A 24301-nucleotide genomic window follows, 5' to 3' on the forward strand; every position below is an offset into this window, starting at 1 on the left:
TGTCATAACTATACGGGACGCAGAGGATATCATTTTGGCCCTCCATACGTTGCTTTAAAAAATTGAATTGCAGTTGAAACGACTAAGAGTCAAGTATTCAAATTTCACAAATAACCTTAACCGCACAACCTCGTTTTGCGGGCTGCTTTGGGGGAGAGTAGGGACTTTCGAGATGAGAGACGAGCAGAAATGAATTTAGATTCCAAACGAATAGATCAAAGCAAGTAATGACATACCGGCACATTTGTCCTTGAGACCTAGCAGCTGGTGGCATTCCGGGGCAATTTCAATTCAAAGACGAAAGTACCTCAGGGTTCCTGTCAACCTGGTAGATGACGGACAGCTCGCAGTGCGCCGCAGTGCGATGGCCAGCTGCTGTGTGCCCCTAACGCATCACTTACAGCAGCAAATGTAGGCGCAAACGTCATTTTGCAGTGATGGAGGGGTATTCACGCAGTGGAGTGCTTTCTCAGAAGTGTCATTGGGGAACTTGACGTGTTCCTCCCATCACGGGTTGCTTCGGGCCGAGACTAACCCGCCTCTGAGGGCTGCCACCCACCGATGCCAGCTGTCCCTAGTAATAAGGCAAGGCGGGCATGAGACGGAGCTGGTGGTCACCCAATGCCCCTCGAAATTTTTAGTGTGACAGGGGTCGTTCGTTGTCCCTCTCCAAGCTTCACTGTTGAGTCACAGCCGTTTGCGCACAATTTCCAATTCTCCATTCAGTCCAAGCCAAGCTAGATCAACGGCCATTGATCGGTAAATTCACATGCTGCATTGACTGAAGACGACCAAAATACCATCTCGAAAGCACCTGCGACTCCAGCCACTCCTCAAATAATCCAGAAAAGTCTTTGCGACGATCCGCCAAAAAACCCCCTCCCAACATCGGACCTTGACATCGGCGACAGCACCCACCCAAAATGGCTACCCTGAAGCCCAGCGCGGGGGACCTCGAGCGGTACCTCAAAACCCTCAAGGGTAAGCCCTTGGAAACGTCAATTGACAGTCTCATATCGTACGTATTCTGCTGGCCGCGTTTTCTTCTTGGCAAATCCGCGCTAATCCTTGAATTCACCAGTCTCCTGAAAAGAAGACAGATCCAGGGCTCCGAGCTTTGCGCCGTCGCGACCGCACACATCCTCCTCCAGGTCGTTGCCAAATCTAAGTGGGCTGACGTCGATTCGTTGCTCGAGAAGGTGCAGCAGATCGGATTGCGCCTCATCGCCGCGCAGCCCAAGGAATTGGTCGTAGGCAACATCGTTAGACGCGTGTTGAGCCTGATCCGAGACGAGGCTGCCGAGGACCGAAACGAGGACATTAGCGAGACCGCCACAGAGGTTGGAGGGACCCCGACGACAGCAGTGCCCGACCCTTCCAAGCTTGAGCACCAATGGCCTCCCTCCACATATACCAAGCAGGATGCCGGTTCCGACTACATCACGAGCAGCCCGAGACCTGTTCGCCCTGGTTTCCTCACATCCGCGAGCTCTTTCCATGTGTCAAAGTCTCTCTTTTCTCTTCTCGAAGCGTCTCCCCCAGTGGACACGGCTGGCATCATGGCGGGATCGCCGTTTGGCAAGGACTCTGGCGCTTCGACGCCCCTTCGTGGACAATCAACTAGGGTGCACGCGCTGAGATCAGAGGTCTGTGAGGGTATCGAGGAGCTCAAGGACGAGATCGGTCAGGTGGACGACCAGATTGCCGGGGCAGCGGATGTTCAGATTCACCCTGGGGACTACGTGTTGGTGCACCAGCCTTCAGCCACAGTCCAGAAGTTCATTTTGCGCGCTGCGACAAGAAGAAAGTTCACCCTCTTCATCGCTGCAGGAACGGCTGCCTGCTCCGCCGGTGAGCCGCCGTACGCATCTTTCAGGAAGAAGCTGGCAGCGGCAGGCATCAGCGCGATCAACATTCTGAACAGCGGCTTGATGGCCTACATGCCCCGCATCAACAAGGTGATACTGGGAGCAAGAGCCGTCTTGGCCAATGGCGGCATCTTGACAGACGCAGGCGCTGGGGTCATTGCGCGCGCAGCCAAGGAGCAGGGCAATCCAGTGATCATCCTCAGCGGTGTCTACAAGCTTTGCCCAGAGAGCTATTTTGACGAGGAGAGCCTGGTGGAATGGGGAAGCTCCATGGGCCATGTTAGCTTCGCAGACGGAGCCATGGTCAACGGTGTCGACGTACGGAGCGCAGTGAGTGAATTCGTGCCTCCCGAATTGCTCGACACCTACATAACAAACCTGTAAGTTCTCGCACACATGAGGGCGATGAACCGTAGCTAACATGCTACACAGTGGCGCACACTCGCGGAACCATTTGTCTACCATTATTGCGGATCACTATAAGCCAGAGGACGTCGACTTCCACCTCTGGAGCACCGAGGCCGATCGATGAGCGCTGCCACGGGAACGTGTCGCTGGGGAAATGCCTAGCACTATCAACGCCGCCGGGACGCGACAGCGTCGTCCGCGGCCGTGGGGATGATTCGTGGCCCGAAGACGAAAGCGAACGAACTCTTGGCCCTGGCCAGTCATTGATGTTATCAGGCGCATGCATAGCCGGGGTTCTGTACAGTACACTTTTTCGCGTTTTGGCCTTGGGTCATTGCTCTTCTAGGGCTAGGGTCGGTTGGTTCGGCAGGCGTCAGTTCAGAGGGGTAACCGAATGGAAGGGAAGCTCCAAAGGTTGGGGCGGCGTTTCCAACGGCATGGGAGATAGACCCACTAGACTGCGGGCTCTGGTCACAGTGGCCAGTGGTGGCTGATGTGGAGGATGACATGCACTGATGGCGTACTGCTACCTTCGGAGGGGCCGCGTCAGCACGACGCTGCAGCTCCGGGAGCCTTCCATTCTCGAAAAGGTGATTGCGGCTTTCTCATCCAGGTTCGATTGGGCAGTGGCTTCATTCCTCCTTTTGGGAAGGGAAGACACTAATAGCCGGGTAGAGAATAACGCGTGCCCCTCGCAACGTTTGACTGCGCCGTGGACCGCAGGGGTCACGCTCAAACAAGGTTGATGCTTATCTCTACCTGGCGTGGGCTCGGCCGCACCGCTTGGGCTCCCGAGGGTGTGGGGTCCACCCCGGCCCTATTTGGAGTAACGAACTGTGGTTCGACGGGTAGGATTTGGACGTCCTAAGGCTATGCGAATGGGAGACAAACTGATCAGAGAGGTTCGCTGGCGGAAAGCATGGCCGTTTGTTTGCTAGTGTAGGTTGGGATTGGGGAAAGATTATGGAGGGGAGTGGAGGATTGAGTCAAACGGTGATCGGGAGGCCCAGCGCAATCCAGCCCAGCTAAGAAGCTCGTCAAAATGCCTTGTAATCCCACACTTTCCTCGTCTGCCATGTGCCGTAGTGCCGTTTTCAAAGTCTTGGGTTTCTTCACCTTGTCTTCTCGGCTTTCCATATCTTCCAATCTTACCTCTCGTCTCTCGTCACAATTATCTGCTATCTTCGACTAGATCCACCAGTTTGGTGAATAGTCCGATAATCTCATCATCATTGTCCTTCAAAATAATTCATTCTCGACAGCGCTGCTTTGAGCTTCACAGTACATCACAGAAACAGTTCCCATCGCGAATGGCTGCCATGCGAGACGCTGAGCTCGAAGACGTGCCACCTCCGCCGTACTCCGAGACAGACATATACTCAACCTCCGGCCGACCGTCGAACGCGCCCTCAAATTCACCACACGTCCCGTCCCATCATGGCGAAAACGACGCCGCATCGCGCGTTTCCTCGCATGCCTCGTCTCACAGCGAAGTCATCTTCACCCCGCCATTGACACCCCGCACCAGCGGCCCAGGCAGCAACGGTGGCGGCGGCGGTGGCGGCATCCATCATCACGGCTCGAATGCCAGTCTCGACCTCTCAAGCCGCTCTCTGGCGACGGGGGGATTTCATCAACCTCAATCGGCGTCGGCATCGGCATCAGCGTACTCGGAGTTTACGGCATCCTACTTCGAATCCAGACCCGCGCCCGCGGCACTCGCCCCCTCACCCAGAGACCATCTTCTCGTCCACGCACTGACCGTCACCCCGACCTCGACACCGGACGACGTACCCTACTCCCCCGCATGGGCGGCCCTCGACGTCACGCAGCAGGACTGGGCGACATTCACCAACTGCCTGATCCCGCATCACGCCGCGGCGCGAAACGAGGCCGTCATCAACCGCAAGCTGCAAGCAGAGGAGGAGGCCCTCGCTGCCGCCGCTGCTGCGTCGAATGGGAGCGGCGCCGGCGGACAGAGCACGCACGCCACGGCGCAATTGGATCAGATCCGCGCGGACCCGGACACCGACCCCGGCGCGGCGGCTGCTGCCTCCGGGCTGAGGAGAGAGGATGCGGAGGGGGTGGTCGCGCAGTGGAACGAGGGCTTCTTCCGGCCCAGGGGCATGCTCATCACGCTGATACCCGAGGTGGTGGAGGAGGATCTGCACATGCCGGGCGCGTGGGACCGGTCCTTCGACAGGACTGTCGAGAATCCTGCCGCCGGAGGAGGCGGCGATCGTAGTGTTGGTAGCGGTCCCACGCTCGTACCGTTCCCCGCACATCCAGGTCAACTTCCCGCGATGCAGCCGCAGCAGCCGCAGTCAGGCTCGACTGATTCTCGAAACAGTTGGACTTTTGGCGGCATCACGGTCTCGACGGATGGCATATCAATCGGCGACCGCATCATCGCGGGGAGCAACGGCATCCGGGTAGGGAACCTCATCGCGGACGAGAACGGCATTCGGTTCGGGAGCACCGCCACGCCGCGCGCACAAGCGCACTACGTCGGTCCGGGCTGGGCTCCTCCTCCTCCGCCCGCGCCTCCGGGACCGGCACCAGTGCCGATGTTCGGTTCCGGATCCGGACCTTTCCCTCCGGCGGGTCCTCATCTCCAGCCGATTATTTCATATCCAGGCCCCAATGAGCAGCATCCCTTCTTACAAGGCGGCGGTGGTCCCGGACAACACGCACCCCACGAGGGCGGGGGTGGAGGCGGCGCAGCCCGCGGTCGACCTCCTGGTCGGTACCCCTCAGATCAGCGCTCCATCTCATCATCCTCCTCCGCCTCCTCAACATCATCCACGTCCTCTGCATCCTCCATCGGCTCACTACCAGACTACGAAGACCTTTACCCCTCACAGCTCCCGATCTATAAGCAGCGCTTAACCTCCTGGCTCGCGCACCCAGAGCAGCCCGTCACGAAAGACGACATTGCCCAGCTCCGTGAGGAAATACGCTCCGCGAGTGCTACGGCGGCGGCAGAGGACCAGAAAGACCAGCGAGATAATCAGGTAGACCCAGCAGCCACCAACACGTCGAAAAAGGTGGAGGAAAAGGCACTCAAAGCCGAGATCAGGAGCATTACGCAAGATTGGCGCAAGCTCAAGCGCCAACAGCGCGCGGCCCGCAAGGAAAAGCGGAGGGAACGGCGCACGAGAAGGAAGGAGGAGAAGAGGGAGCGTAGGGAGGAGAGGAGGGAGAATAGGGAGGCAAGGCGAGAGCAGAGGGAAGCGCAAAGAGAAGCGCGGAGGGGCGATGGCGGACGTGGTGGATCGGTAGAGGGTCCTAATCACCATCATCATCAACAACATCAACACCATCATCATCAACACCAACACCAACAACAGCACCAACAGTACCAACAGCACCATCAAGGACAACACCAACAGCATCACGGTCCCGGACCGACGGCGTGGGGCGCGCCCGGGGCGTTCGTGCCGCCGCCGCGTGTGCATGTTCCCCCGCGCCCCGTGGTGCATGGCACTCCCCCTATGCCAAACTTCCCACACAACGTCTCCCCCGTTCCGAATGCTTGGGGCTTCCCATGGGGACCACCAGGGCCGGGCAGGGGTCCCGTGCCCGGCGGGTTCCCAGGCGGCGGCGGCGGTCCCGGTCCCTGGGGAGGATGGGGACGCGGCCACGGCGGCGCCGAAGAAAGGGGTAGCGAGTCAACGCTACCCCCTTCGATCAACGGCGGTGTCCCGCCCGGAGCATGGCCCACGGCACCAGGGGACAGGAGCCCCAGCTACGGCGGTGGCGGGTCCTCTACGCCGCCCATACCGGCGCCGGCGCCCTCGTCTCAGGCGCTCTTCAAGGCGGCAGATGAGATGGAGAAGGAAATCGTCAGGAGGGTCGGAGAATTGGACAAGGTTAGGACCGAGATGCGGGATAGTAATCCCGGAAGAGGACGTTGCGGCGGTGGGCGCGGCCGAGGGCGTGGAGGTTGGGGATGGGGGCGGGTATGGGGCGAGAGAGGCAGCGATCAGATGACGCACCGCTTGGAGGAGGAGATTGACGAGTTGTCGAGAAACGTGGAGAAGCTCAGGGTCGAGGCAGACGCGGAGTTTGCGAGGGAGCTGGCGGCGGAGGACCAGAAATCTGGGGGGTGGTAAACAGCACACACACACACACACACACACACACACACACACATACACAGATTACAAACATACATGCACACATGTAGAGGGGATCAGACAAGTATATAATTTGTAGAGATAATCAGACGGAACTTTTTCCTAATTTCATACCACCATTGCCTCGTCTATTCTTCTGTCTGCCATGCTATGATGCGCCGTATCTAGTCATGATCATGAGGCTTTTAAACTCCACCCCACAAGTTCGTACAGACGTGCTAGCTATCTCAGCCCAAACTTGAATTCTTTGTCTTCGTCTGCCTCCTTTTTGACATGAACCAAGTACCACTCGAATTCAGGGCTTTGAGTTGTATTTTGAAACCAAATGGCGGTGGCACTTCGAGGGCCACGAGGTCGGCCTGTCTGGTACCATCGACTTTTTATCCCAGCCAACGCCGGCAACTGATAGTCAGTTCGCTGCTCCAAGCGAAGGGGCAAGCAGACACCCGAAATGCCCGCTCTGCTCCAGCCAGCGCACATCCGTCCGGAATGCGCGTGCTAACCCATGCTCAAAAACCCTAGTTCTTGGTCTCATTCTTCTCAACCAGCTCGCCGACGCCCAGCCCACGACCGACCTTGACCTTGCGCTTCTTGTCGGCAGCGGTGGGCGGAGGGGCGTTGGGGTCGCGGCCCACATCGCCGACGGCCTCGCCCTCATCGGCGGCCTCGCCGCTGGCAGCCTCCTCCTCGCGATCGCGCTCGTCCTGGATCTGCTCGCGGATGTAGCTCAGGTCGAGCTTCATGCAGAAGGCATCCTCGCCGTCGGCGTAGTATTTGCTCTCCGTCTTCTCGTTCTTGAAACCCAGGGTGTCGCGGTAGAGGTGGATGGCGGCCTGGTTGGAGACGCGGACGTGGAGGGAGACGTATTGGGCGCCGAAGGTCTCGACCATGGCGAGCTCTGCAGTCGTCTGTCAGTGACAAAAGAAGGACCGGGGAAGACGGTTATTAACTCACGACTTTGGCGCATCAGCTTCTCCGCGATACCTAGGCGGCGGTGGGTGCGCATGACGCTGAGGCTGGTGATGTGGCCGTGGGCGACGCCGTCGGTGGGCTCCTCCTCCATCTTGGCCAGGACGTAGCCGACGATCTTTGGGTAGTCGTAGGGGGTGCGCTTGGGGCGCGAGACGTCGACGGCGACATAGCTGAGCTGGGGCCACGAGAGGGCGTGGTAGAGGTAGTACTTGAGGAAATAGTTCTCGGGCAGGTTCTCGAGGTTGGCATGCTGTATGAGGGGGAGGTCGGCGGGCTTGAGGAGGCGGATATCCATGGTGGGCGGTTGGTTCGGTTTGTGGGTGTACGGGGACGAGGAATAGAAAGCTACCAGGACTGACAAAGCTTGGCCGGCGTCGTGGGATAGCTATGAGCGCAAGGCTGAGAGACGAGGGGGGTGTGGTGGGTTGATTTCGCAATGGTCCAGGCTTGAGGAGGGGAGGTAGACTTTTGGAAAGACCCTGGTCGTTGGACCATGAGGTGGCTGCAAGGACCCCACCACCGCCGCACAAGGCTCCGAGCGTCGCTCAAAACTGCCCCGCCAAATGCTATCGTATTTCAGAGCTTATGGTGAACTGGAACTTTTCCGTGAATTAGGTACGCACTGTTAGAAAGGCAAGTCCCTCTTATTTTGGACCTCAGAAACTACTATTGATGGAATCTAGCTTAGTCTGTCATAGGTTGGATGCAGCATCATGAAGCTTTATTTCCTATATACTTTCTCAAACCTAAGCCATATTAACCGTGTACTACGAAGACTTCTGACTTTGGTGTTGCTATGGAACTCGAAATTGCATCTGCAAGGCTCTATTCTCTCTGATTCTCCATTACTTTAAGAACTTCCAGGTTGCTCGAGGTTTATCGTTGTGTCACTTGGATGACCGTTTCAGTAAAAAGACGGCCGAATCCTATGACAACACCTTCTCTATATATCATATGCTAGTGGAATGCCAAAGCTTCACCGTCGAATAGACATTTATTTTTTCATTCGAAGGCTGGAGGGAAAGCTATCGAAACAGCGAGGCATATTCTGCCGGAAAAATGAATTGATAATCACGTACTTATCGTGATACCAAAATAATTCAACAAGAATTCCATCTGACATCGAGCTTTGAAAAAAGTACGTGGGGTTTACAGGTGTGTCTAGGTACCTAAGCACCCCGCAGTAATGTCGGACTTTGCCATGAACATAAGCTCTCGTTACTGCAAATTCCGTATTCCTTACAAGCACCCCTCATCCGTTCAACAAAGTCCGCCTAGAAAGAAAAAACCCTGGTCTTCAAACAGGGAGCGCTAAAATCGATGATCCAGAAGCACCAGATGCCGTGCCCCCTCTGAAGGCCCCGGATTGGCGCGGGAGAATGACGTGGGGGTGTTCCAGGTGTGGGATGTCCACCGGACCGCGGGGCACCGAACTCCAGCGCATTCTGGAGCTACGATAGCGGGGTAGCTTTTCCCAGAAACACCGACTGGATTGCTTCTTGTCCTCGATATCTAGGTAAGGTAGTCTACCACGAGCTTGCGTTCCATTGGGCGGGATCTCAAGAGTGTCTGATGTGTCACGAGAGCTGCTAGTGATGCCGATTCGGTGCAATCGCATCTTAGGGTTTTCCAGTCCCCGAGAAGGCCAGGTATCTTTCGTCAACGTAGCTTATAATAACCTACCCAGAGAATACTCCCGGGTTCCTAATCGTCAACTTTCCTTGATCTTCTCTGTCTCTCGTATTCGCTTCTTTGACCAGCAACCATATACCTACTCCCTTTCTCTACTTTCTACCGTAATCTGCTCACAAGAAGTCAGCAGTTGGTTAAAAGTTCCTCCACAATGACTCGTTCTCTGGATGGCAAGCTCGGCATCGTGACCGGTGCCTCTCGAGGTAAGATGTCTTAATCGCAAGCTTCATATGCTTCGCAAGCTTCTAGACATCGTCTGACACTATCCCCGTCCAGGCATCGGCGTCGCCATCGCCGAGCACCTCGCCGCAAAGGGCTGCAACCTCATCCTGGGCTACACCTCACCATCCTCCAAGTCCCCGGCCGAACAGCTCGCCACGGAACTCGGGAACAAGCACAACATCCAGACGCTCGCAGTCCAGGCCGATATGGGCACGCCCGACGGGCCCAAGTCCCTCGTCACAACCGCAAAGTCCCACTTTGAAAAGCTCAACAACGGCAACAAGTTCCAGATCGACATCCTCATCAACAACGCCGGCGTCGCCCAGAACAATCTTCTCCCCGCCGTGACGATCGACCAGTTCGACGTCTCCTACCGCGTCAACGTCCTCGGGCCCCTCCTCCTCACCCAGGCCGTCCACCCCTACCTCCCCACCGACAGGAGCGGCCGCATCGTCAACATGTCCTCTGTGAGCTCATCAGCCGGCTTCCCCGAGCAGAGCGTCTACGGCGGCACAAAGGCCGCGCTCGAGGCCATGACGCGCACCTGGGCCCGCGAGCTCAGCGAGAACGCCACCGTCAACGCGATCAACCCCGGTCCCGTGCTGACCGAGATGTACGCGGGCAACACGCCCGAGTTCAAGCGCTTCATCAAGGGCTTCATCGAGCACGCGCCGCTGATGAGGGCCCGACAGGGCATCGACTCGGACGAGCTCGTCAAGGCTGCCGAAGAGGAGGGTGGAAGGCCGGCGTACGTTGGGGAGATTGCTGGTATTGTGGGCATGCTCGTCTCCGCGGACTCTGCGTGGTGCACGGGACAAGTTGTATGTGCTAACGGCGGCATGTTTTTCGGCATGCAGTAGAAAACAGTTTATTGATACGACTCACCATGTTAAATGATGGCGCCAAATGTTTAGTTTTTTTGGTCCGTCATTAATGAGGTAGACTTAGAATTTGATTCCCCATGTTCCGTTGTATTAGAATATCTTTCACAACTGCATTCTCAAGTAACAGCCCTGTTATATAAGGCCAAGCATTTTGACCAATGATTATATTCATGTCGCTGGTTTGTTCTCGTTTGTTCATATAGAAGCTGAAGTTTGGAAAAAGATGCGTGTAAACCACTAGCGAAAGCCAGCAAAAAAGCCGCTGAGTCAAACTCACAATTTTGCCCCGCCACCATTTCAAAAGACCCCTCCATCAATTATCAACTTCACCTACCAAGACTCAACACGACTTACACCTGGAAGCAACCCTCACCGAAAAGATCCAAGGAACCCAAGTCCGATTCGGTCTCGTCTCGTTAGATTTATCCCCAAACCATGTCTCTGGACCCGTTCGACGACGTCCTCACACTAGAGGACCAGTTCTTCTCAGAAGGCTTCCGCCAAGGGACCGAAGACGGCATCCAGGCGGGCAAGATCGAGGGCCGCTCCGTCGGCCTCGCCAAGGGCTACGAAAAGTTCTACGAGAGCGGCAGGATACACGCCCGCGCAGTGGTATGGGCAAACAGACTATCCCTCCCCGAGAAGAGCACCGCTGCAAAGCCCCCCGGTTCTTCGGCCTCGGCCTCGGGCTCGGCCCAACAACCTCACCCGTCATCAGAGCCAGAATCACCACAACAAAAGACCTGCTCCCTACCGCCGCTGGCGCCCAACGCCAGGCTAGAAAAGAATGTCACGACGGCTTTCGCGCTGGTCGAGCCGGACACGCTCTCCAAGGAAAACAGCGATGAGGCCGTCAATGACTTTGACGACAGGCTGAAAAGGGCGCAGGGAAAAGTCAAGCTCATTGAGCGGGTGACGGGCGAAGTCGCTCTTACCCCGGAGACTGCTGAGCACAAGGCTCCAGAGGTGAAGGAGACTTGATTCACTGTTTGGGGGGTTTTCTTTGCGAGTAAAAGCATGGGCGATTTTGATCGATGGTTGTTGGTTTTGCAACAGCTAGATCATGGGAACGGGGCTCACATACCCGAACAGAGGACCTCTGAAGGTCAGTTTTTTCAAAAACGTGAAGAAATGGAAAAACGTTCAATGGAATCTAGTGCCCTTCATATTTACAATTGTCCCCCTCCCTGTACAGCAAACCCGCATTTCCTATGCTCACGCAAAAGTCCGGCAAGGGTAGCTATTACTCGACACGTCAGAAAACTCTCATTGTCACAAACCACCCCTAATCAAGGGGGTTGAAACCAAACGCCATAGACTTTGAAAACTCACCCTTCGCCGTAGGACTGGTCCTCGTTGACCTTGTACTTGTGCACATCCCACTTGCCGCTCTTCAGGTTCTCACCGCTAGGCGTCGGCGGCAAGCCGTTGGTGAAGAGCGCCTCCTTGCTCGCCTCGACGGCCTTGGCGGCGTTCTTCTCGAGGTAGGGGGCAATGCCCGTGGCGGCGGCCTCCTCCCGGGCCGCGACGAGCTGCTTCTCGCCCGCCTCGCCAATGAGCTCGACGCGCGGATTCGCGGCGGAGCCGACGGCTAGGAGGCCGACGACGTCGGCCTGGTTGACGACGCTGATGGCTGGGTAGTTGCGGCGGGCGTCGCGCTTCCAGTACGGGTTGTCGGCGATGTCACCCGCGGGGACGGTTACGGGGTCATCGTAGGCGAGGGGGTCGTTGGCGCCCGGTGTCGGGTTGCGGAAGGTCGGGTTCAAGGGCACGCCGGAGGAGCGGTTGGGGTCGATGGCGAGGGTGCGGCGGATGCGCTCCCAGATGCCTGTGGACTGGAGGGTGTGCTTCTATATGAGGAGGAAAGAGTCAAAGTTAGCTACAGTGCCAATTCAGCAAGCGGTCCATGGTCGTCGGAGGGTTGGTGGTGGTTTGGAATGGTGGTTTTCCCTGCTTTCGCTTGAAGCTATAGGGTGGGAGCGTCAATTGCGGCCGTACCTGGGAGATCTCCACGAGGCCGCCTGCCGCAGCCTTCGCAATTGCCTTGGAGGCCATCTTTGGCGACGTCGTAGACGGTGGAGGGGAGATTTGGGATTTCGATTGGCAACGGTTCGATGACCAGCTTGAGGTTGGATGTGAGCGTTCCGGCGCCTGGGCTTCGTCGTGGAGTGCTCCAGTTTCTGGCAAGGACCGGAGGGCCGAGGTTTTGCCGGTCGAAGCAATAGCCGTGCTTGAATTTGCAACCCAGCTCTTGGACCAGGTATCCACTTCACCATTTCCCCTTGCAAAGCTACATTGCTGGAATTTCCGGGGGTTCACGCCTCGGCCATGGGTTCAAGATAGGCACGCAATGCACCGCAGAGCTCTTCATCTCGAACGTGCCGCTGAGGCACGAAAAAAGGCAAAGCACACGCCCAACGCCAATCAATCAATTCCCAGATACTATACGGATACAAGAAAATCCTGCCTCGCCTTATCCAGGCCCTTCAATTGCAAACGCATTTTCCATCGCGAAATATACTTACACTGCAGCACTATGATTACTCGTCCTTCTTCTCATCCTTCTTCTCGGCCTCATCGGCGACATCCTCCTTCTTCTCCTCGTCAGCCTTAGCCTCTCCGTTGGCCGGCTCTTCCTCCTTGGCATCGGCGGCAGGGGCCTCGGTCGCGGCCTCTTCGGTAGCCTCGTCATCGCCGCTCTCGATCAGCGCCGTCACGACATCGACGGTGCCCGAGGGGCTGCCGGGCTCGGCGATGAGAACCTTGCCGGCCTTGTCGACGACGAAAACGCCGCGCTGGGTGCTCTTGGGCGGCTTCTTCAGGCCAATAGCACCAATCAGGGTGGCCTTTGGGTCGCAGAGCAGCGGGTAAGGCAGCTTCTGCTTCTCCTTGAAGGTAGTATTGGACTTGGGCGAGTCCATGGATAGGCCATAGATGGCGAAACCCGTCTTGGTGAGCGGCTCGTACGAGTCTCTGAACAGGCAGGCTTGCTTGGTGCCTGGATATCAGAAGCTCGTTAGCATGATTGGTCAGACTGAAGGAATTGCCAGGCAAATATCGCTGCAGAAATACTCACATCCGGGAGTCGAGGCTTTGGGGTAGGTGAATAGGACGACACCGGCCTTGCTCTTGTCGACGAGATCCTTCAGGGTCGTCTTCTCGCCATCGTTGGTCTCGATCTCGCCGCCGAAGCCGTCGAGGTCGATTGTCTCACCCTTAACCGCCTTGACCTTCTTGCCAGAGCCATTGGCAGCGGCTGGCTTCTCGACGGGCTTCTCGGCAACCTTTTCAACGGGCTTCTGGGCGGGCTTCTCGGCCTTGCCCTTGACGGCGCCCTTGACCTTCTCGGCTGCCTTGGTGACCTTGGATGAGGCCTTCTTGGGCGCCGGAGCCGGAGCAGGCTCGGGGGCTTTGCGCTTGCGAAGCTCGACAGGCATGGCGTCTACGGGGATGGATACTGTGTGTGGGTACAAGTATGCAATAGGGAGATCGCAAAGGATGTGCGACTTGAATAGCGGCGATGCGCTGGCGATGCGATTCAGATGCGATGGGAAAATATGGCGAAATTGCAAGAGATGAGAGGGGGTTACGGGAATCGAGGGAAGTTGAGAGGTAAACAGGAGGTCGAAGAGGACGTCCTCGAGATGAGCCAATCACAGGCGACGATGGCCAGAGCTTCAGCCGGGACCAGGGTGCTGATGCGATGCAGATGTCCTGCGGTGTTGCTGCATTTTGCGGTGCGGTGCGTTGCGGGTGCGGGCGCGGGCGCCCCCAGTCTGTGTCTCTCGCGCTCTCTCTCGCCCTCGTCTCCCTCCTTGCTGCTCTCCTCTCTCTTCCTGGCTCAGACTAATTATTAAGCTCGGGTCGCCGCGAGCAGCAGTATTAGCCGTTGCTGTTTCTGGTGGGCATCGGCGGACGGGGGTTGGTGCCGTGTCAACGTTGTGTGGTTGCTCTGCCTTTGCTGGGCGCTGGCTCGGAATCTGCGTGTCTGGGTTCCCCCCGAACGATAGCGGCAGGGTCAGCGGCAGGTGCAGGTCCATCAGTTCGTGCTTTCGTGCTCTCTCGGCTGTTTCCCTGCCGCCGACCTCTCAACCTCTCGTCTGCCGTTTCTCTCTGTGTCCTCCCTCTTCACACCCCGGTCCATTGCCCAGTAAGCTTTTCAGCCATTGCCCGTGCGTTCCTCGACCCCGACCTGGTCTTAGCCTCTAGGCTCTGAGGGAGCGCACGTTCTGGTGCCCGTCGGGCTTATGTGGGGGAACACCAGATGGCTGGGCCTAAAGGCCGCTGTGAGATTAGGTATGCTGTCTCACCCGCCAAGCAACCAGCCGGCATTGACAGTTTTGTCTCTGCACCGTGCTTTACGTCCGCCATTTTGTTTCCATCGTTGGAAAGTTGCTTTGCTCCGTTGGCAGCCAATTTTTAGAATGCCATCATCGCTCTCAAGCAGATACAGGTCCAGCTTCGACTCTTCAAGATGGCATAGCTAGGCGAGACCAGATCCTTGCGCGGGCGCCTTGTAGCTTTGAGTGTTTGCATATGCACCTCCTCAGATGCCGACACCTTTCCAGCTGCTGCCTGACTACCTACCTACCCACCTGCCTATCGTTCTCATTCGTTGACTATCCCTTCCTTCTCAATTACGCCTCAAGTGAGGCAACCATCTATTACAATGGAGTCTGCAATTCACCCTGCTAAAAAACCTTCACCAGCGATCCCGCTCGTTTCCTCTTTTTTTGCAAAGCAAACCAGCTTCCCTACTTCGTTCCCCCAAGACTCCATTCGCCTGCATTTGCTTTCCCTGTCAAACCACATCCGCTTGTTCCCAAGTATCGCTAAGTAATGTGGCTTATCAATGTCAACACGCTCAAGCTAGAGGAGTTCATCGAGCCGGACTTCCCATACGCAATTCTCTCTCATACCTGGGGCCGCGAAGAAGTGTCTTTCCAGGAACTCAGGACTCAAAACGACGAGAACGTCTGGAGAAAACCCGGGCATTTCAAAATATACCATACGTGCCGAATTGCCAAATCCCTCGACCTAGACTACGCATGGATCGACACTTGCTGCATCGACAAAACATCCAGCGCTGAACTATCCGAGGCAATCAATTCCATGTTCCGCTGGTACAACCGTTCATGGGTCTGTTTCGCCTACCTTTCCGATATGGAAGATGTGGCTAGCTCGGCCACATTTGTCGGAAACTTGAGGGTTTCTCGGTGGTTCACACGGGGTTGGACTCTCCAAGAGCTGATTGCGCCAAAGGCGATCACTTTCTATAATGCGTCCTGGCAGCTGCTCGGTTCCAAAGAGACTTTGTCCCGCTTCTTATCAGACATCGCCGGTATAGACGAAGCCATCCTTACTGGCAAGGCTCCCCTCCTCAAAGTCCCTGTCGCAACCCGCATGTCGTGGGCCTCCAAACGCCAGACTACTCGGACCGAAGACTCTGCCTACTGTCTGCTAGGGATTTTCGATATCAGCATGCCCTTATTATACGGCGAAGGTGGGAAAGCCTTTGCACGGCTGCAGTCTGAGATTCTGCAAGAAACTCAAGACCTATCCCTAATCGCATGGACCTCGGACGCCAGAGACCAAGAGAGGCGACAAGAATACAGTGGTTTTCTTGCAAACTCGCCATTGGACTTTGTTGCGTGCTCGAATATGACCGTGGTCAAGGAATCACGGGCGACCAAAGACATCGAAATTGTCGTAACAAGAACTACGCTGTCGATCACAGCCGCGCTTGGAAGACAAGACTACGAAGATGATTGATCAGGCCCTTCGAAAGAGAAGCATTTTGTCCCGTCACTACGCCACAGCTTCCGAAAAAGAGATGCATTCAACGAAACCCCAATCAGCATCATAGTCGTCAAAACACCCTCTGGCTTCGTACGCCATAAGTCTTGGACTTACGTCACTCAGGAATTTGGTATGAGAGGCACTCACACTACTCAAGTCACGAAGACGAAGAGGATCGTAACGCAAGCATACGATGAAAAGGCCAATCCATTAAAACTCGTGCGTCATTTAACTTATGAGGCGGCTTGCAGACTTCAACAGGATATTTTTGAGGAAGCTTTGTTCATTCGAATTCACGTGCAGCCCAATCAGCTCAGCTGGGCTTTGGGTAAGACTTTGAAGGCAGAACCTGAAATACTGTGGGATGGGCTCCATCGTGTGTTCCTTACCAGATTCCAGGATAAGTCATTTTCCAGGCTCAACTTTTCAGTCCGTTTTGTCTGCTTCTCCCTGCATCCAAGGAGTAGAGCGCACCCGGGCGCAAGATTCGTCCTCATCACTCTTTTAGTTGTTCTAGACATTGACAAGCCACAAGAGGCTTGGGCGACCTTGCTCAGCTACGACCTAGATGAGCCGGGCAAGAGAGTCATCAACGAGCTTGATGTGTGGGACGAAACTTCGAGCTCGAGCTCAGCTGCCCTCGATACGGTATATTCGACAATGGTTCGACATCAAGGAGGAAGCTGTCCCAAACCTCCTTGGCTCCCAGCAGAGGGCATCGCCACAAAGGAAACCCGACCTTCGCGTGTATTCCATCTATCCGACAATGTGGAGCTAGAGGCAACGATTGACATTGTTCCTCATGTTGCGGCCAAAGACGCGATTGAAACTATTGTGTCTTTCCAGGATGTCAACCCAAACGTACCATTGGCCTCAAGCAACAGAACAGACATGCCCACTGCACAACAAAGTGTTTCGCCTCCATTCAACTCGACCCGTCCATGACGACCCGCACCAAATCTAATATAAACCCCACCCAGAGCACATTTTCCACCAAATATACGATGGCAAGATGGCCGAGCGGTCTAAGGCGCTAGCTTCAGGTGCTAGTCAAGTAATTGGCGTGGGTTCGAATCCCACTCTTGTCACATGAAGCGCTCGTGAGTTCACTCTTTTTGTACAGTTGGAAAATCCGTGGTGTTGCGCGATTTGGGCGACCTCCGCAGGTGTCACGGTGTAATTATGTTGATTTTGTTTTTGGGGGCAGACGCACCAGCTAATAGGTGTTAGGGAACTCCAAATTCCTAGCGCCTATTTCTCGTTTTAATCCACTTAATTCCATCGCTTGCTGAAATGGAGGCTGTTGGGTTTGCACGTCATGTTTTCCTTGCACCATCACACTGAGTCGTTGAGAGTATTTGTTTCTCCAAGGCTCCATTAAATGGAAAGTGCATTCAGTGGCTTGATGAACGTCTGCCTCATTGCGCGCTGTCTCGAGACCTTTCTTGGCATACCTTAAGTTAGGACAGGTAGTGAGGGCACAGCGGGTGTTCTGGTGTAAGTCACAACTCACAAGACTCAACATCAAACATTGGCTAGGTAGTCTAAACAACTTTGAAGCTCACACGGAGGAAACTCGATTGCTGAAAATATAATCATTCCATAATTTGTTTTGCACTCCTATAATCGCACAACTTAATCTTGAACGCAATGCACCTGATCCTTCAACAGTCCCTCCCGTGCATGGTCAACACCAGATGCTTGTATCGCTCCCTCGTGCCCGATACGTGCATATCCCCCCACCAGGCTCCATCCTCTAACCATAATCAGCCCATCACCATCTCATCCATGATCCCACTCACTCACTTACACCCTTTCACCCTCACAATCTCAAACCGCGTCTCAAAACACCAGCCCGTCCGCAGAAGGGGATGCACACAAGATGAAGAAGGGAAACCTTACACCAAAGGTAAGGGTTGGGGGAAAAAAATCAAGACCCGTCCCCAGTCGTACCCATAAGTGAGGAAACCTCCTGACTGACTTCACCCCCTTCCCACAGACGATTACGGCCCCTTTGGCCGCGTTCACCATGGCCTGTATCCTCTTCGCGTGAGTCTCACATTTCTCGCTATCAACTAAGACACTCTCGCCTGAGTATGACTCTGGAACAAAATCCGATGCTAATATCGAACCAGATATACCCGCTCCTCGATCCGCTCAGCGCGTGATCAGGCCGTACGTCTGCCCATCTCCCCTGGATAAAGCTCCACAGCAACGAAGCTTCGAGCCCAAGAAACTGACGTTGCGTAGAGACATTCCCACGGCCCAAGCCATGGCCCGAGCAACGGCAGTCCGTCTTGAAATTCCAACACCTTGTAGTGCTGCGTCAAACTGCAGCGGAACGAAACATCGGGCAGACAAACGGGGAAACCAAGTGTGCTGTAGGATCACGAGACTCCTCTCCATGACTTACAGTCCGGGAGTTGGGATTCATGGAAGGTGAGACAAGCGGAAAGTTTTGCGGGTTTATGTTTATTGTCTTTTTTCTCTCGGAGAGTTTCACGGTTTCCATGTAGTTATACCCTCCCCCATAGTTCTGTCTCTGCAACTGCTAGATACCAAAAAAGCCATAGATTGTTAGTGTTGAGAAAACTCCCTGTATATACTCCACGCCAACAAATGTAATACTACACACAAGTGAGCCGCCCCGTTGGGAATAGCAGAGCTATGAATGCCACGCTTCCGTTTCGCAGCTATGAACTAAGTGCTCGAAATCGTGTGTGAAAACAGAAAAGCTATGGTTCGGGTGCAATGCAATTGGGGGAGGGATATGTCAAAAGAGCCGTACCCATAAAGGGGACTATTGCTGGTTCCGTGACCTGAATCGAGTTTGTCTATACCTGACGACCAAAGTTAAGGGTATCTGGAAAATCCCATCCCCGTTTCCTACTCTCAACGTCTCTCTCTTCGCATGTTACTGCTAAACCGCACACATTGTCTTTGCCAAGTTCTCTCTCCATTGTCTTGTTCAAATAAGACCGCTCTCTGGTTTCTGCCCTACCAGATCATGGTTCAGCGGGTGTTCCCCTTCCCAATTTTCTCTTGCCCTCAACCCTCGCATGATTCAAATGCTTCATCGCGAACTCGTAAGTCAGCATCGTCACTGTCGCGGCCGGCACCGCTCGCATCATGTTAGTGCCCATGCCAGCGTAAAAGGCCCTCCAGCCCTCCTCTTTGAGGATTGTCCGGAAGGTGCTGACCACGCCGCGATACTTTGGTGATAATGGTTGCTGCTTCTTGCCGTCCTCCGACGAGGAGACCTTGATTCCCAGGCCCTGTAAGTACTCAGCTCCTCCTACGGGCTTTCTTTGTGTCTGCAGTCTCGTGCGGATAACTTCGTGAGGGTATGTGGCACTGCTCGCCATGATCTTCGATAATATCGAAGCCTCAAGCACCCCCATCCATTGTGATTCTTGCGAGTCGCCCTGGGTCGGTTCTCCCATACCCTGGCCGGTGAACCTCGTTTTCAGGTACTCGTATGCTGGAAACTGCACTGCCACGTGCGTAAGTCCTAGTAAGGCGGGGGTGAGGCCGGAATAGAAGGATAGGACGCCCTCGGATGTATACATTTTGCGTGCCGCATCGATTGTTGACCGGTAGTGCCATGAACTGTGCATCGTCGGTCTCGAAGTTGGGGTGTTGCCCGATCTCGGAAACTGCGATTGATACTTACCCGGGTCATGGGCAACACTCTGCGACATCAAGCGAGTCTTGATGACCCAAATCGGATTCGTGACGACAGTGCTACTGGCACCAGCGACGATGGATGACCAAAAGTTGATCAACACCGTGTTTTCTGTCTTCCGGATCAGCAAACGGTACTGCCGAGGCAACAACGGCGCTCCTCGGATAGAGGCTTCCACATACCATGACGGTGCTTCAACCAGTCCTTGCTCTGATTGTAGACGGTAAACCACACAGCCCATGTGGGCAAATAACCCAGTACTATCGGGCCGAGTCCCCTATACATGCCGCGAATGCCCTCATCCTTCCAAATCACGCGGGCGGTTCCAAGCAGGCCATTATAGAGCTTGGGACCATGCCCAACATGTCTGCCTTTCTCAACCGGATTGAAGCCGCCCTGTGCTTGCAGTTTGGTCTTGATAACGTCGAGCGGGCACGTAACAACGCCCGAAGTAAAACCTCCCACGGCACCGGACAGAGCGTTGAACTGGGCGTCGGAGGCGCCGGCTGCCCACCGCTCGAAGGCAGTGATCGTCTCGCTCGCGGGCATGGCAGAAACGGCCTGTTCAATGGTAGCTATCGCCGCGCGGGCAGGAGCCGCAGCCGGGTAAGCTCTCGAGCTACTGTAATTGGGATAGGTCGAGGTCGGGTAAGGCCCATATTCTTCGTCGTGGGGGTGCGGTGCGCCTCGTTCAGCGTCGTGGTGTTCGTCGTGAGACATCCCCTCTCACTGCTGAAATTGGTCGAGGTTCAGAAATGCGGAGTTGAGGCCCAGGTTTGGTACCGTATCAGCAAGGAAAAAGGCGGCGATAGCCCGCGTTGTGTGCTGGCTCTCGCAGAAGTGCCTGCGAAGCTAGTTACGGGTTTATCAGGACCGGTTCTCTCGGTGCGTTTGTCGTGGTTGACTCGGAAATCGTGCTGCGTTTTTGGTGGTCTGCGTCCTTTCTCTCTGTGTGTCTCTCCGTTTGTGTCTGTCGTGTACCTCTCACTCAGGTAGATGGATAGATGCTGGGCCTTCCCAAGTGTCCCGGTATGCGGGGAACGCTCCCACGCCGCCGTGACACTGAACGACTAACTGTTATCGCAGCCCATTGGCCTTGCGGGGAACAAGTTGTCTACTAGGGCACAGAATCGAGAACAGTTCTGGCAAGGAAGTCGTTCCCAAGCACACGGGATCGGGAAGTGAGGGGTGTGAGAGAGGAGAGGCGGACGGCGGAGAAGGGGACCAGGACGAGATGTGGTGGTGGTCGGTACGGTAGGAGCGTAGTCGGGGGAGTTGGAGATTGGATATTGCGAAAAAGCGCCGAGCTGGAGCGGGATGGAGCACGAGAGCAAAATGATGCGAGCTGTCGGCTGTCTCTTTTGGCAGGAGGTCCCCCGTTCAGGGTACCCTTCAGGTGGAGGCAGGCGCAATCTGCCTAGTGGGCTAGGAGGCAGGATGGCGCAGAGAGAGCGCTTGGTGAGATGTGCCGGAGCAAGCCCACAGGTGAGAGGGTGCTGAAGGAAGGGACCTGCGCGATGACGCGCCCACTGCTCTTTACTGCTGTGCAGGGAGCAATACCGCCGAGGGAAGTACTCTCCTCGGCTGTTGGTTCAAACCCCGGGAGCTGCCGATATTCACAATTCTTGTTTACAGCCCTGAACGATCAGCAACGGAAGATGACGCAGTGCCGATTGTCTCAAATTAACGGCTGGTGGCCATGTAAGCCGGGGAGATATCTGTGAAGGAAACAAAGTCTTGCATCAAACGATTATGTATGTATGTATTTGTGAGAAAAGCTGAGACCGAAAAGGCAAGAAACGCCTCGTGTCCAGAGACATCCCAGACGACGTCCAAAGTCTCTGAATCGCAACTCCAAAAAGCCAAGAATAAAAAGTTCAAGCATCTAGGCCACAGAATTGAGCTCCACCTCCGCCGGTTCCCTGCGGCTTTGACCAGTACCACAAAAGTACAATTTCCAATCATCCGCAGCAGGGTCTGCGGTGCTATCGTGGGCGGGCGTCCCGTTGGTAGCTCTAATTACCTCATCAGGCCCCCCAGATCCAATCACGAAAACTGCATTGAGCCTCCCAGAGGCCCGTGCTTTCGGGTCACCTCCCCAGCCACATAACTATCTGCGCCACATGACGTCTCTCTTCTCTGTGGCGCCTACCGGAATCTCAAGGATGATCACATGACCTACCGTCCCGAATCGTTGCGCCTCTCCGGGATGCTCCACGAATTTCCTATAGAGTCCCAACCTCAGGCGATCCGCAAAACCGTACTCCGCGGCAATATATCGAAACCTCTCCTCTCCGCGCCCACCACGCACCACCACCCGCCACAATGACTTCGCTCATTTCTAAGCAGCTCGCCGACGGCATCCTCGCCCGTCCCTTCCTGAAGAGCATCTTCGTCCCCTTCTCCAATTGGTACGCCAACGCTGCCGGCCACCGCAAGCTCGGCTTGAGGTAAGCAACTCGACAACAACCCTCCCCCGACGATATGGCTACCGGCCCGGAAACGACAAAAACTGATTTACAATTCTCTCCGTCTGCAGATTCGACGACCTCATTGAGGAGGAGACCGATATCGTCCAGAAGGCCCTCAAGCGCCTCTCGCCCAAGGAGTCCTACGACCGCGTCTACCGCATCCGCCGCGCCGTTCAGCTCTCCTACCAGCACAAGCTCCTGCCCAAGAACGAGTGGACCAAGCCTGAGGAGGTGCGCATCCCGAACGTTTGAAACTGAAGACTGTGGCAGAGAACTAACCCTCTCCTTTATACAGGACTACCCCTACCTCGGACCTATCATCCAGCAGATCCAGGCTGAGGAGGCTGAGAGGCTGGCCTTTGAGACCTTGGAGGTCCAGAAGAAGCACCACTAAACTACTCTTCCTGGTGGGGGATATGTTTGGAGGAAAGGAGCGGAGCCGCGCGCACGATGCTGTAAAGTATTAGTGACGAAGGGGACCGCCTGGCCGGGCGCGCGACAGAAATTTAGACCAGGGGGTAGAACCAAGGCCAGGCGGTTCGTGTACCTTATGTATAGACCTTTGGGGGGGTTGCTTTCTCGTCAATTGGAACTCCCTGCTACAGTTACAGGTTTTGCTGCGCCCGAATAGCACCAATTGATGACACTTTTTTTTTGGGTTGCCTTGGATATCAATGCTCTTGCGGCCCTTTGCCCCCCGGTCCGGGCTCGCGGAAGCTAGCTGACATTGTACGCCCTCTCACTGGTTAGAATCCACTGACCCACTCAGCTCTCTCAACATCATGAGTAACGACTGGTCTTCGTCGACCTAGACGCTGCCGATTCACCTCGAATTCCTCTATCCCGGAGTCGCCATAACCCCCAACTTCACGATTTGCGCCCTGCCCGAACCAAGTGCAAGTCGGGGTTATAGTCGACAGTGTTATTCATCGTAACCGCTTCATCGGCCCATCGCATTTGCATGGTTCAATTAGTAGTATATCTGATGACCTCTGAGTGGTTCAAATACCGAATAGGCAAGGCCGTCGTCAGCATTTTTCAAACGCATTCGGGCGGTTCCAGTGGCACCCAGCACTCCTAGAAACGATTACGAGGACACCAATCAATGAGATGAGAATTAACTACTTGCGCTGCCAGTCTCAATGTATGAAGAGCTGGGTCAGTGCAAAAAGCGACGGTGCTTATATACTTATGTTCAGGTGGTCTAAACCTCGACCTCCTGACGTGCACTTTGAGTAGGCAAACCATGGTTTACTTACAATGCCGTTTTGTTGAATAGCAAGTGTTATTGAAGCAATGGCAAAGTTGATATCGAACAACTCCATCCTTTGAAAACTTCTGGATTTGTCAGGTCAATGCAGGGCATTATTGACTTGAAGACCCGGCGTCTAAGGTATATGAAACCATAGTAACTCAGCCCTGGTGACCATTGATGGCGCAGGATGTGGGAATTTAGTCGTATTTTTTGTGAATTCGCCCAGGGGCTACCGGATTTCAGCCTGTGCCGATGAAGGATTATTGATAGTAGAACGACGCTTAATCCTGGCAACATAACCATTGTATGTAGTTTTACCGCACTCGTTACATAGTCGATATCGTTTTGGGGTTGTTTCAAGAAATTCTACAGGCAACCTCCAACTATGTTAATGTTCAAGTATCATCATCTCTTACACCTCGCCAGCCATGGTCTCTAGCACGCCGGTTTCTGCGCCGAGGAAGCGTCTCTAGAGGCGTATGGCACGCGACTCCTCTCACTTATGACTAGGGTTTGATAAGTGGAAGATTACAGTAGATTCTTCTGGCTTACTTGAAGCTTAAATGCTATCGTATCAATCAGGAAAATGCTGTGTATGTAATGTAATACATCTCCAGATACAAAGGGACAGAAGGCAGAATCAAAAGACAGGACCTTGAACGCCTGCAACTTGCAGTGCATGCCCCCGGCAACCCGAAAGATCGCTACCTCCTCACTTACACTCAGTCTTGGCTCCAAGACATCTAGTAGCGTGCCATCTTTGAGTAGCTGCATCAGAAGCTGGAACTCAATTTTCAAGTAGATCTTTCTTCCACCGTAGAGTATCAACAAAGGCACTCCATTCAAACGCACCCATGCATCAGCAGAAGACGACCTATGCCTCTGGCCTACGAGCCAGCTTATAAA

General features: G+C 55.0%; 11 protein-coding genes across 11 annotated transcripts; 6 read left to right on the forward strand and 5 right to left on the reverse strand.

Moving 5' to 3' along the window:
* Nucleotides 1-923: 923 nt before the first annotated feature.
* CORC01_13305 (initiation factor 2 subunit family protein) lies at nucleotides 924-2400 on the forward strand (the record flags this gene model as incomplete). The annotated part of the gene is made up of 3 exons (XM_022624922.1): nucleotides 924-1018; nucleotides 1082-2248; nucleotides 2301-2400. 3 exons carry the CDS (start codon nucleotides 924-926, stop codon nucleotides 2398-2400), a joined length of 1362 nt encoding a protein of 453 aa, XP_022468560.1.
* Nucleotides 2401-3586: 1186 nt separating this feature from the next.
* On the forward strand, nucleotides 3587-6391 carry CORC01_13306 (uncharacterized protein; the record flags this gene model as incomplete). The annotated part of the gene is made up of 1 exon (XM_022624923.1): nucleotides 3587-6391. The coding sequence occupies one exon, from the start codon at nucleotides 3587-3589 to the stop codon at nucleotides 6389-6391; it is 2805 nt and encodes a 934-aa protein (XP_022468561.1).
* Nucleotides 6392-6933: 542 nt separating this feature from the next.
* On the reverse strand, nucleotides 6934-7682 carry CORC01_13307 (acetyltransferase; the record flags this gene model as incomplete). The annotated part of the gene is made up of 2 exons (XM_022624924.1): nucleotides 6934-7313; nucleotides 7370-7682. 2 exons carry the CDS (start codon nucleotides 7680-7682, stop codon nucleotides 6934-6936), a joined length of 693 nt encoding a protein of 230 aa, XP_022468562.1.
* A 1548-nt stretch (nucleotides 7683-9230) lies between these two features.
* Nucleotides 9231-11166, forward strand: CORC01_13308 (short-chain dehydrogenase; the record flags this gene model as incomplete). Its single annotated transcript, XM_022624925.1, has 3 exons — nucleotides 9231-9282; nucleotides 9356-10122; nucleotides 10606-11166. 3 exons carry the CDS (start codon nucleotides 9231-9233, stop codon nucleotides 11164-11166), a joined length of 1380 nt encoding a protein of 459 aa, XP_022468563.1.
* A 234-nt stretch (nucleotides 11167-11400) lies between these two features.
* CORC01_13309 (NADH-ubiquinone oxidoreductase 21.3 kDa subunit) lies at nucleotides 11401-12515 on the reverse strand (the record flags this gene model as incomplete). Its single annotated transcript, XM_022624926.1, has 4 exons — nucleotides 11401-11425; nucleotides 11518-12035; nucleotides 12184-12415; nucleotides 12505-12515. The coding sequence occupies 4 exons, from the start codon at nucleotides 12513-12515 to the stop codon at nucleotides 11401-11403; spliced, it is 786 nt and encodes a 261-aa protein (XP_022468564.1).
* Nucleotides 12516-12725: 210 nt separating this feature from the next.
* CORC01_13310 (AhpC/TSA family protein) lies at nucleotides 12726-13622 on the reverse strand (the record flags this gene model as incomplete). The annotated part of the gene is made up of 2 exons (XM_022624927.1): nucleotides 12726-13183; nucleotides 13262-13622. The coding sequence occupies 2 exons, from the start codon at nucleotides 13620-13622 to the stop codon at nucleotides 12726-12728; spliced, it is 819 nt and encodes a 272-aa protein (XP_022468565.1).
* Nucleotides 13623-13862: 240 nt separating this feature from the next.
* CORC01_13311 (uncharacterized protein) lies at nucleotides 13863-14225 on the reverse strand (the record flags this gene model as incomplete). The annotated part of the gene is made up of 1 exon (XM_022624928.1): nucleotides 13863-14225. The coding sequence occupies one exon, from the start codon at nucleotides 14223-14225 to the stop codon at nucleotides 13863-13865; it is 363 nt and encodes a 120-aa protein (XP_022468566.1).
* A 799-nt stretch (nucleotides 14226-15024) lies between these two features.
* Nucleotides 15025-15957, forward strand: CORC01_13312 (uncharacterized protein; the record flags this gene model as incomplete). Its single annotated transcript, XM_022624929.1, has 1 exon — nucleotides 15025-15957. The coding sequence occupies one exon, from the start codon at nucleotides 15025-15027 to the stop codon at nucleotides 15955-15957; it is 933 nt and encodes a 310-aa protein (XP_022468567.1).
* Nucleotides 15958-17634: 1677 nt separating this feature from the next.
* Nucleotides 17635-18186, forward strand: CORC01_13313 (uncharacterized protein; the record flags this gene model as incomplete). Its single annotated transcript, XM_022624930.1, has 4 exons — nucleotides 17635-17711; nucleotides 17839-17893; nucleotides 17984-18033; nucleotides 18120-18186. 4 exons carry the CDS (start codon nucleotides 17635-17637, stop codon nucleotides 18184-18186), a joined length of 249 nt encoding a protein of 82 aa, XP_022468568.1.
* An 803-nt stretch (nucleotides 18187-18989) lies between these two features.
* Nucleotides 18990-20389, reverse strand: CORC01_13314 (uncharacterized protein; the record flags this gene model as incomplete). The annotated part of the gene is made up of 2 exons (XM_022624931.1): nucleotides 18990-19780; nucleotides 19852-20389. 2 exons carry the CDS (start codon nucleotides 20387-20389, stop codon nucleotides 18990-18992), a joined length of 1329 nt encoding a protein of 442 aa, XP_022468569.1.
* A 1605-nt stretch (nucleotides 20390-21994) lies between these two features.
* CORC01_13315 (ubiquinol-cytochrome C reductase complex 14kD subunit) lies at nucleotides 21995-22534 on the forward strand (the record flags this gene model as incomplete). Its single annotated transcript, XM_022624932.1, has 3 exons — nucleotides 21995-22119; nucleotides 22209-22371; nucleotides 22436-22534. 3 exons carry the CDS (start codon nucleotides 21995-21997, stop codon nucleotides 22532-22534), a joined length of 387 nt encoding a protein of 128 aa, XP_022468570.1.
* Nucleotides 22535-24301: the final 1767 nt, after the last annotated feature.

The sequence above is a fragment of the Colletotrichum orchidophilum genome (genome assembly GCF_001831195.1).
Source record: "Colletotrichum orchidophilum strain IMI 309357 chromosome Unknown Scaffold_187.1, whole genome shotgun sequence".
Lineage (NCBI taxonomy): Eukaryota > Fungi > Ascomycota > Sordariomycetes > Glomerellales > Glomerellaceae > Colletotrichum > Colletotrichum orchidophilum.